The following is a 12,208-nucleotide window of genomic DNA, read 5'->3' as shown; positions in this document are numbered from 1 at the left end:
TAGGAAGCTCAGAAAACCATTAAAAGGATAAATAATGATTCAAGGAATATCTCAAACTGCTGAATATCAAAGAGAAAATCCTGAAAGCAGCCAGAGAAAAATAACATATTCCATGTATCAAGAAACAATTCTAGGGCCTCCCCTGGTGGCGCAGCGGTTAAGCGCTGGGCTGCAAAGCTGTCCGCAGCCTCTGCGGCACCGGTTCGATCCCCGGCCGCCGGCGAGGGTCCCACATGGCAGGGCAGACCTCTCCTGCTGCGCCCACTGCTCCCCTCAGCAGTCTATTTCATCACTATGCCTGTTCTGTTCCCTGCTCTGGTGAATTCTTCCACCCCTCCGCGCTTCTGACTGTACCCAGTGCTTGTATAAATAAATAAATAAATCTTTAAAAAAAAAAGAAAGAAAGAAAGAAACAATTCTAGTATTAGAGACTTCTCATCAGAAAAACATGGAAAACATAAAACAGTGGAATATCTTCAGAGTGCTAAGAACAAAAAAGCCTCTAAATTCAAAATTTTACATTCAGCAAAAATATCCTTCCAGAATGAAGCTGAAACAAAGACAACTTCAGATAAAACTAAGAGAAGTATCTTGCCAACAGATCTGTATAAGAAATGTTAAAGGAAATTTTTCAGGCAGAAAGAAAATAATGCCAGAGGGAAACATATAAGGATATTCAAAAATATATTCAAAGAATATTCAAAAAGCGATATTCAAAAAAGGATTTTAAAATCGTGGAAATGATAAATATCTGGCAAAAGATAACTATTTTGCCATACTTCTACATGGATTACATTCTTAATAGTCCCCCAGGACCTCCCTGGTGGCGCATGGTGTTAAGCACACCACTGTGAAGCTAATCACAGCTACTACTGCAGCATAAGTTCAATTCCCAGCCGGCCAGGCGCAGACCTCTCCTGTCTCGCCCACTGCTCCCCTCAGTAGTGTATTTCAGTCAGTCTGCCAGTCTGCCTGTTTTGCTCTCCACTCTGTCTCATTCTCTCACACCCCGTGCCTCTGGCCTGTACCCCAGTTCTTGTATGCATAAATAGAGATACTAATTCATGGCCTATAAAGAGAAATGAAGGAATACTTCCACTGTACCCAAAAGGGTACAAAGAAAATTACCTGTTGCAGATTCTGACTTTGAATCAGAAGTGGGTGGTGCCTCACAAAGCTCTACATTTCTGGACTGAGAGTTTTCAAAAGTGCTGTTAGGTTCAAATGAGGTGGAAGCCGTAGAGACTGAATTTTCTGATGGGTTGCCATTTGTCACGGATGTTTCACTTTTTAATGAGTGCATCTAGGGAAAAAAACACTGGCATTTAAGTGACAATAAGGTCAAAATCTGATTAATTCTATATTCTAGAGGATAAAACACAAAACTTGCTCAGATGACTCTAAAATGTTTAATACATGATATGATCACATTATGGCATTCAAATATGACAAAAGCCATAAAAAGATTTTTAAAGGACACTATTGATTTTCAAGTTAGAATTCAAAAAAAGATTACATGAGCCGTTTCTCTAAAGTGGATGCTAATAAGAAACTGAGTTATGGTCCTTAAAATACATCAAGCAATATAGTGTTAGGAGCCTCCATATGACAGGAACTCACTCTTGCAACAAACAGTGATGTGTACTAAGTGGTTTGGTGAGGGAGGAAGAGTAATAAGCTGCCACTCAAGTACTAGCCACTAACTCCACAATGCTATATTCAAAACCAGTCCAAGAAGACAGTACTTACAAACTTAAGTTTAATGGCAAGGGAGGTTCCTGAAAATACAGAGTGGCTCCAAAGATACTCCACTATCATGTTCCTCATGTATCATTTTCCCATGTTTATAGAGAGAACAATTTTGTTCCTTCTCACCTGCCGGACTTTGTGAATTCTGGTAACAAGCTCATCTGCAGAAATACTTCCGGCTATTACTTCCAAGGGAATTCCACTGTCGCCAATAAAGAAACTGGATGGAACACACACTACAGGATCTATAGAGTTTAATTAAGTCAAATAATTCATGGGAAACAAAGTAACAATTTTATGAAACACAAATGGTAACAAAGCAAAACAAATCACCTTTGTGGCTTTCAAAATATGTACAATCAACTACCATGTTTACAAAATAACTTCAAGGCCTCCCTGTTGGCCTAGGGGTTAAGTCTAAGTGCTATCATGCTAGCACATCTGGGTCCTGAGTTCAACCCCCAGCCAGGGAGCTAACCCACATGGCACAGCAGACCTGGCCTTTGTCTTGCCCACTGCTTCCCTTAGCAGCGTATTTCAGTAGATCCACCTGTTCTGCTCCCCACTCTGTCTGGTGAATCCTTTCACCCCACGCACCTCTTGCCTATACCCTAGTTCTTGTATACATAAGTAAAAATAAATCTTTAAAAAAAATTTCAACTATCACATCACCTGTTTGATATTGTTTTCCAGACTGTTACATTTTCCTATAATTCCATTTGCTACAATGTTATTATTTCAAAGGACACTTAGTAATATAGTTTCCATAAGCAAGAATGCATGAATTGCTAAATGTCATGAATTAACCAAAAGAATTAACCTTGGGGCTCCTTGATAGCCCAGAGGTCAAGTTTTAGCACTATTACCACTACAGTCTGAGTTCAATCACTGCCTAGGGAGCTAACCCACACATGGCACAGCAGACTGCATCGGCATAGCAGACCTCTCCTGTCTCACCCCCCCCCCCCCCTCCCCTCAGCAGTGTTATTTCAGTAGATCCTCCTGTTCCGCTTCCCACTCTGTCTGGTGAATCCTTTCACCCCCCACCCCCAGGCCTCCAACCTCTGGCCTACACCTCAGTTCTTCTACGCAAAAAAATTAAAAACAAAACAAAAAAAAAAGAGTTAACCTCAAGAAAAAAAAAAAAAACTATATATATAATTGATTCTTCATTGAAAAGGATACAGATTTGTGAAAATTGTAGGCAGGCTTCACTGCAAAACAAAAATCAAACAAAATCACCAGGTGAACACAACTATTTTCCCAAATGCCCAAGTTGTTTTAATAAAAACTTACTGTACCAATCAGAAGTATTTTTCTGAAACTACTATTGCTTTCATTGCCATCAGTTGGAAGGAGAAAAATGTAATTCTTTTTGCCTTGTTTTATAATTTTCAGATTAAAGAGTCATTTTGCTCTTACAACCCACAAACTGGTGGCTGGATTTGGTGGCTGAAAATCAAATTATTATCTGCTATGCTGTTTTCTCAGCAGCAGATACATCTGAACGCAGTATCTTAACATGTAACGAGAAATATTAATGCCTATGACTTACTTGTGCAAGTGATAATATACTTTGTAAAAACATGATTCAAAACAACCTATATATACACACCACTAAAAACTGATTATGCAATCATAAAAAAGAAAGACATGTAAAAGTATGTCAAAATATTATCATTTCTGTAAAAAAAAAAAGAGGGGGGGGAGGAAAATACAGTTTGATTTGTTAGGGACTGGGATGGGAGAAAAACTTTATATACTAAAGTACAAACTAAGAGTTACTGATCAATGTGGAGAATTCCAAAAATCAAATTAATGCTCAAAAGAACTAGAATTTTTTTTTCTGAATATAAAGCATAATTATCACAAATATATCTGAAAATACAAAAAAATTCTGCCTTCTCAGAAATAACCACTCTAACATACTTTTTTTCTTTAAATTTTATTTTTGTATTCCCCATACAATTACAACCCCCTTATTTTGACCACAAGCCCTCCTTGCCCTGCCCCCCACCCCTCATAGAGTGTCTGGTTCCTAGTTGTTTATTGATTTTGATATTTACTTTCTTACAGTTATTCATTTTCCTGGTCCCTTATTTAAGTTTTCTAGATTCCTGCTATAAGTGAGACCATCCGGTACTTTTCTTTTTCTTTCTGGCTTATTTTGCTGAGCATGATCCCTTCCAGCTCCATCCATGTTGCTGCAAATTGCATGTGTTTATCTTTTTTGAATGCTGAGTAATATTCCATGGTGTATATGTACCACATCTTCTTGACCCAGTCATCTATTTTTGGGCATTTGGGTTGTTTCCAAAGCTTAGCTATTGTAAATAGCGTCTAACATACTTTTGATGCATTTCCTATCAATCTATTTCCAGTATGGCTATCTCCATATATAATTATACACTAAAATGTTGCTAGAACATTAGGTAAGTTACTGCATAAAAAAATGTATTTTTCATAATTTAAAAGGCACACGAAATTCTACTAAAGGTGACATACATAATAAAGCAAACCTCAATCATCACCATACACACAGGTATCCTCCTGTAGTTTGCTAAGAGAAATCTGTTGATTTCTGAATTTCTCATTTCTTCTACATTTCCTATAAACCCTATATTCCTCCTGCCATTTTACTGACTTTAAAAATTGCTCCTGGAAAATAATGGACAATATGATACTACATGCATTAATGTGATAGATTTCATTTTAAAAATAACTATTATGGTTCAAAAAATATATAGCTTTGTGGCTATTGTAAGTCAGATTGTACTATGATTTGCTTTACAATGTTTTTGTTAACACTGAAAATTTTTACATAAAATATTTACAAACTTAGAGGTAATGTTTAAAATTCTTTGGTTTTCTGGATTATACACCAAGTATTTTGACTTTTCTATTGAGGCAATAATGGTACATAATATTTTACATGATTTAGAGGTATGGGATTACCCCCTTCAGGTTATGGTACCACAATTTAAAAGAATATTTTCATCTTAATAATCTTCAAATATTATTCACTGGGGTATTATGAATATCAGAAGAACAGGAATATACACTCTGCAAATGCTAATGAATTAATGTTTCTAAGCATTGTTCACTGATGGCTGTTATCACAAAGAAAGAAAACAAGGGCATTACGTTCCTTCTAATACCACCATATGAAGTAGTCTTTGAGATGGGTGGAGGAGGGGAAAAAAAAAAAATCAGGTCTGAAACCAAATATCAATTCATAGGAAATAGAGCACAGAAGAACAAACGACAAGAAATTTATAGGGGAACAGTTAAAAAATCCAGGCCGTAGAAAACTATAGAACAAATGACCTAGTTTTTTCAAATATAAATTACAAAGAAAAAGAGAAAGACACACAGAGGAAGACTACAGAGTTTAATAGAGACTTAGGAGAGATCAAAACATCACAAATGTATGAAACTTGATGGATCTTAATCCAAACAAACCATAAAAAAAAAAAAAAAAAACAAAACTATGACTTTGAAAAGCCACTCGAAAATTTCAATATTAACTGGGTAACTGACATTAAGGAATTATTATTTTGTTTTTGAAATATTACAATAATGCTAAAACATAAAAAACAACCTGTGTGTCACAGACACAGGAAATATTTACAAATGAAGTGATAACATGGCCAAGACTGCCTTGAACTTAAAGGGGATAGATGCAAAGGGCAGGGAGCACAGATGAAACAAGATTTGACTATGAGTTAGTAATTAATCAAAGCTAGTTGACATGTACATGGGGGTTCAGTACACTGTTCAATTCTGTAAATGTTTAAAATTTTCAATAGTAAAAATATTTCTAAATATGGGAAGGAAGGATTAAGAAACAGAACATACTTGTACTATGAATGTCCTTATTCCTACTGAATTAAATGTCTGTTTCCAAAACTAGAGTGTCACTCTTAAAGAGTGACCAACTTCTCAGACATAGTCAATGTATGATTTACAGTTAATTTCAAGCTTTTAGAAGCCAAGGATCATAGTTCTTTACATTCCCAGTGCATATCACCTAGTTCACCTAGTTTGGTAGACTGGAAGAACATAAGTTTTCCAGCAAGATATGATGAATTTGGAAAATGTCTGAATTTTAGTTCCCAACATGCCTTAGATAAAAAGTCAACATTTTTATAGGTTAAGACTATCACTGTAAGATTTTGCTATAATATTTTTGGAAAGTAACAGTATTAAAATGCAAGCAAACCTTTTGATATCGATTTTAATAGCAACAAAACTGTTTGAAGATGCTTCTGTCACTTTCTCATCTTCCCAACTTGTAGCCATCTGTGTAGACTGCTCATCATCACCTGTAAGACATTTCAGAGGTTCTTATAAGGCAAGTATCTGCTGGTAGCAAATTCTTTCCCTGGAAATCTAGAATTCCAAATAAAATACAACCCTACAGGGCCTCCCCGGTGGCGCAAGGGGTTAAGCACTGCACTATGAAGCAATCCGCAGCCTATGCAGCATGAGTTTGATCCCCAGCTGGCCAGGGAGCTACCCACATGGCGCAGCAGACCTCTCCTGTCTCGCCCGCTGCTCCCCTCAGCAGTGTATTTCAGTCAGTCTGCCTGTTCTGTTCCCCTCTCTGTCTCTGGTGAATCCTCTCACCACCAGCACCTCTGGCCTATACCCCAGCTCTTGTATGCATAAATAAATAAATCTTTAAAAATACAACCCTACAAATACTATTTTCTATCAAATTTGAAAACTGAAATTTGTCATAAAATGGAAAGCATGACTATATGCATCATTAACATAACGAAAAACAAAATATTGTTATTTAGATTATACAAGGTATTTTGTAAAAGACATCCAAATCATGGCACAAATAATAATTAGAAGCCATGGGTAGAAATGTATTTTGGCTTTTGTATATGATTTTAGAAAACACATGTACAATAGTCTTACATTATGTAGCACCTTTCTATTGTGTTAAATATCCACCACATCACAGTATTTATTCTCCAAAATTCCTCCCAGGTAGAGAGAGTACAATTCTGTTTGTATTTTTGGACTTGCCTTTTATTATGGGTGTACTAATTATAAAAGCTATGCTGATTCAAAACTGATCTATGGGGGCCTCCCTGGTGGCACAGGGGGTTGGGACACAACCTATGAAGCAGTCCACAGCCTCTGCAGCATGAGTTTGATCCCCAGCCAGCAAGGGAGCAACCCACTTGGTGCAGATAAAATCCTACAATGTTGAAGGACCTTGACGGAATTATATTAAGTGAAAAAAGTCAAAAAAAGAAAGATAAATACTGCATTATTTTAATCATGCATGGAACATTAAAGAAAGTAAATGAACAAACAAAACAAAACCAAACTCTTACACACAGAGAACAAACTGGTGGATAGCAAAAGGGAAGGGGATTAGGGGGCGGTGGCTGCACGTGTTCAATGGTAAATAGGGTCAAGTGTATGGTGATGGATAGAAATTTGACTCTTGGAAGTGATTCTGATGAAGCACATACAGATTTCAAATAATAATAATGCTGTACAATGCAATTTATGTTATAAATCAGTATTAGTGAAATACTGAAAAAATATTTAAAATTTAATATAAAAAAGATTGTTTCCATTTTACGACCATAAAGTCTAGACTCTGGTATAATCATTGGTAGATAGAGGGAAACTTACCTGAGTAAGTAACTGAAAAATATTTAGCAGAGCTAAATAAGCACTTTCTCAAAGCTGAGCAACCTATCTATGCCAACAGGCATAAAAAGAGTTTTCAGGCCACATTTTCCATTTTACAAAAGTGAGATCATCGTGCACCTACTCTCTTGTAAGCTTCTTTTCCTATGTGTGCCTATAATACTCACAACTAAATGCACTTTTTGTCTTGCTCATGTCAGTTAATCTGTTAATGATAATTCCATTTTTTCTCTTCTCAGACCAAAATCTTTAGTTATCCTTGAGTTCAGCTGACTCTATAGAACATATCCAGATTGAAGCTATTTTTTATCAATTGCATTGCAACAGCACTAATTTAAGCTATCATATCTCACCTACATTATTATAATAGCCTAATTGGTGTCTTTCTTAAAAAGAAAGATCACATCAATCCTCTGCTCAAAATTCTATACCATCTCTCTATTTTCCTCAAAGTCAAAGTCCTTATCAAATGGCCTCAGTCCTCCAGTTACCTATCTGATCTCTTTGCCTCTCTATTTCTTGCAACTCCTTTCCCTTCTATTAAATATGAACGATACTGAGTTAAGATCTTTTTACTAGTTGTTTCCTCTGCGTGGGAAGTTCTTCCCAGATGTCCACAGGTTTTAACTCTCCATCTCTCTTAAGTCTTTGCTCAAATATTATTTTCCCAATAAAGCCTTCCCTGGGGCCTCCCTGGTGGTGCAAGGGGTTAAGCACAGCACTATGGAGCAATCCGCAGTGTTCAGATCCCCAGCCCACCAGGGAGCAATCCACATGGCCAGGGAGCAACCCACATGGTGCAGCAGACCTCTCCTGTCTCCCCGCTGCTCCCCTCAACAGTGTATTTCAGTCAGTCTGCCTGTTCTGTTCCCCGCTGTGTCTCTGGTGGATCCTCTCACCCCCCTGCACCTCTTGGCCTGCACCCCAGCTCTTGTATGCATACATAAATAAATCTTAAAAAAAAAAAAAAAGCCTTCCCTAATCATTACTCTAAAAGCACAGCCTTTAGACAATTCCAGGGTTCCCTACTTCTCACTCTTTTTTCCAGTTGTTACTTATCATCTTCTACTACTATGTGTTTTACTTGTTTATGGTTTAGCCATCAGAATAAAGGCTCCATGAGGGCAAGACTTTCTATTTTATTTACTGATTTAACTCAAATACAGAACCTGGCTGATAAAAAGTACCTGACATATCGCAGGTTCTCAATAAGCGTTTTATGGAATGAATAGGCAGATTTCTGGTGTAGCCAAGTATCTTAGCATGCCTATAAACCTTGAAGAGTACTATACATTTGACTGTTTATTCTGTGAGGAATACCAGGAATACAGGGCTTGAGAAATGTGGCCATATAAACAGGGACTAGAAAGCATTTCCAAACTAAGACCAAAAAGAATGTCCCATTAGCAGATTCAAAGATGTTGAAAATGTAGAATGGGAAATTATCATTTGCAGTGAGAACATGTCTTCAGAGTGTATGGGGTGAGAAGAGATATAAAATTCTAAGTAAATGACTATTATCAGCCTAGAAGATAGTTATATGGGGGCACCCTTAATATAAACACTGCTTGGAGAAGGCTGTTAGATGTAAGGGATCCTTTTCATTTATGCTTTCCTTCATTCACTATTTTATCCCACATTTATTTTGTGCTAGGCAATAGGTTATAAACTAAATATAAAATAAGCGTTTTATCCTCAGTAGGGCTAAAAATCTAATGGTAAAGAAATTTTACTTGTCTTGTAAATAACTAAAAACTAAGTAATAAATACCGGGAAAAAACAGATCAGAGAAAATAACATCTTTAGATTGATCAGGGATGCTCTCTGAGGATAATTAAGACCTAAAGGATGAACAAAATGAGCCATGCCAAGACCTAGAAGAATTCACTAAGTCTAAGAAAATTCTTATGGAGGGACAGGCTTATGGGATTGCAAGTGTCATAAATAAGGAGCATGAAACAAGATGAGACTGAAGACTTAAGTCAAAGATAACTCCCACTTTTAGGGTTTATCCAACTGTACACAGGTGATACCATTTATTTAGATACAGAACACTGCAGGAGAACAGGTTTGACAATCTTGTGAGGCACCCAAGTAGGAATGTCAAGTAGGTCAATAGCTGAAAGTATGGACTTGCCGCGTGAGGCTGAAGTTTTGCACTCCCTTACCTTTGTTGAACAATGTTGTGAGTCCCAAAAGTCACATCCACACTGGCAATATCTATGACTCAATCTAAGAGGTAGCTACAGCAGCTTGACCAACAAAATGATAATATTGAATGGAATTACTCAACTCAATGAGAGCTTTCTTAATACTACTAAGGTTTTATTAATCACCAACTTCAGTATCTCTAGTTTCCTATTTTTAATCAAATTATGAACTAAGCTATGCAGTTAGGTGGGCTTAAGATTTTTGGAGAAAATACTATATATCCTTGGTGGCATAAGCAGCATCCAAAATAAAGGCACTTAAGGAGAACAGTACAAACTGAGAAGCAGAGTTGCAGATCCCAGTTCAGCAAGCAAATCCAACCTACAAAATCACAACTGGTCAAAAACTAAAGGCTACTTGTGGTTTACTGTAACCAAAAGGCAGTAACATGGTATCTGTCACTGAGGAATTCCAGCCCACCAGCAACTCTAGTCAAAGAACCCCTAACATCTTCGCTTCAGGATCCTTGTCAAGTCACTTTAACTTTCCTAGAATCAAAAAATTTTCAGTTTTTTCAAATTACATAGTTACAACACTTTGAAAATCCTGTTAATTTGTAATCTCTTCAATCTTTGAATATCGATCCTACATTTTCTTTAATTCATTCGTGAAAATTTCATTAAATACAAAGAATTTGCCTAAAGGCTTCCAACTTGAGTGGTTATAAGAACCAAAGTATATCTTCAAGGTCGCCTCCTCAAACTATGAAGATATATTTTTAATTTTCCACTGAGCGGGCTTATTATTGCTGTGGTCTTGGATCTAAGAAAGTCATGACACTATTCTTTTAAATTTTGAACAAAGGTCTAGGCAACTTACTGACATGTCCCTACTGTCTACACACCCTTGGAGTGACAGTAATTCTACTTAGTCTTAGAGATTAAGTTCCTAAAACTCTACAAAAACACAACGGTATTTTGAAAGGATTAAGGGCCAGACCCCTTTGAATGCTAACAAGTCTTCCTGTATATAAACAAAAAGCCCCCAAGACCTACAACTTTACAACTGTAATAATGAATACTGCTGTTTCCAAATATTTGTGAATTAAATCTAGCATTCCCTCTTTCAATTTAATGGAATAGAACAAGAGTGCCTTTTAGGAACATTGGGCCACGCAAATTGTGCTTTTTTGTTTAGACACGTGACTACCATACTTCAAGATTTCTTGATTTCGACACCAATTTAAATAATTAAAGTCTACAACTGTTCAATTTTTCCTTAAGAAACAAAAATGGAGACAGTGTGTGAAAAACAACGTCATAAGCTAGTTCTGTATGTTTAATACACACGATCAACTGTCCTTTCCTTCTTAACCCATCTTTTTCTCTTACAGAATTACAGTAGCGCTTCATGGGCTCCAGAACTCTAAAACCGCGTCAGAGAATCTAAACGACCCAAGCCCTCCTAATTAACAGCATTAGGACAAACACAACACAATTATGAAGTTCAAATTTAATGTTAAATTCAACAACTTATTCTTCACCACAGCGCAGAAAGTTAGAAAGTCTTATCTAGTCCCCCAAGAGTCACGAGTTAATAATGAGCAAACCGTTATTAAACACAAAGGTTTGAAATACCCCCCCAATTAACTCTAGTCACACCGGCTGATGTCAAGTAATGACAATCAGCAAAACCACAGACGCACCGGTTTCCTGTACTTCTAGAAGACTTGAGTAATAAAACGGGGGAAGATGGAGCGAAATACCCACACCACACCCGGCAAATGAGCCAGTCCGCAGTATCGGAACCGCAGACTTGACCATCAAGACAAAGAACCGCCGAAGGACTAGGTGGTCTACTTCTTTTTTGGAAATGGGGGGCGAGGGGAGTCAACTCGCAACAAAGCAGTTATTCCGCGTTACTCCCACGCCCTCATTCAAAGCAACACCCGCCTCTACAAAGCTCAAAAGTTTGCGTTTCAGGAGCGCACGAGAGAACGCCAGCAACCGTGACCAGCAGGTGGTTTCTCTTTGTTGCTCACCGATGACACAGCTTTCTTCCCGGCCGCGCACAGCTAACTGCGAGCCCAGCAGCCCGCACAGCGGTCGGCCGGGACCCCCACCTGAACACCGAAACCACAGGGGCGCCGAAGCCTGCGGGGCGGGTGCTCCGGGCTGGCGGGCGCCATCGCCTCGCCCGGGGGGAGCGCCGGGGGGGCCGCCTGCGCCCACTTCCCCGGCGGCGCGGGCGAGCGGCTCCGCGGAGCGCCGGGGCCGGCTGCCTGGGCCTCTCCGCCCGGTCTCCTCGCCCGCGCAGGACGTGCCGGCCGCGGCTCGGCGCGCTCCGGGGGCGAGGTCGGGGCGGAGGGGGCCAGGCCCGGGGCGTCCCAAAAGGGCGGGGGCGGCGCTGCGACGCCAGCGGGGGGCGTCGCGGGCACCCCGGGGCACACGCCGGGCCGGGCCGGGCCGGGCCGGGCGGGGGGCGGCCCGGGTTGAAGGTAGGCCGCAGGGGGGTCCCGGCCGCGTCTCGGGCCCCCGCCCCTTTCACCTGCCACGAACACCACGAAGACGGCGCCGCTTCTCTTGGCCGACGCGATGGCGGCCGGAATGGCACCCTGGAACCACCGCAT

General features: G+C 39.2%; 1 protein-coding gene across 1 annotated transcript in view; it reads right to left on the bottom strand.

The window, feature by feature from the left end:
• UBXN4 (UBX domain protein 4) overlaps nucleotides 1-12,208 on the bottom strand; it is a gene marked incomplete at both ends in the record, with an annotated part of 33,992 nt that extends 21,784 nt beyond the window's left edge. The window contains 5 exons of the mRNA XM_084242324.1: nucleotides 1,129-1,303; nucleotides 1,876-1,994; nucleotides 2,935-2,963; nucleotides 5,972-6,074; nucleotides 12,127-12,208. Coding sequence (XP_084098450.1) covers nucleotides 1,129-1,303; nucleotides 1,876-1,994; nucleotides 2,935-2,963; nucleotides 5,972-6,074; nucleotides 12,127-12,208 — 508 coding nt within the window. The remainder of the gene's footprint in view (nucleotides 1-1,128; nucleotides 1,304-1,875; nucleotides 1,995-2,934; nucleotides 2,964-5,971; nucleotides 6,075-12,126) is intronic.

This window comes from Talpa europaea (assembly GCF_964194135.1).
Source record: "Talpa europaea genome assembly, chromosome: 1".
NCBI classification, from domain to species: Eukaryota; Metazoa; Chordata; class Mammalia; order Eulipotyphla; family Talpidae; genus Talpa; species Talpa europaea.
Note: the sequence above shows the minus strand (reverse complement) of the source record. Positions and strands in the feature narration are given on the sequence as shown.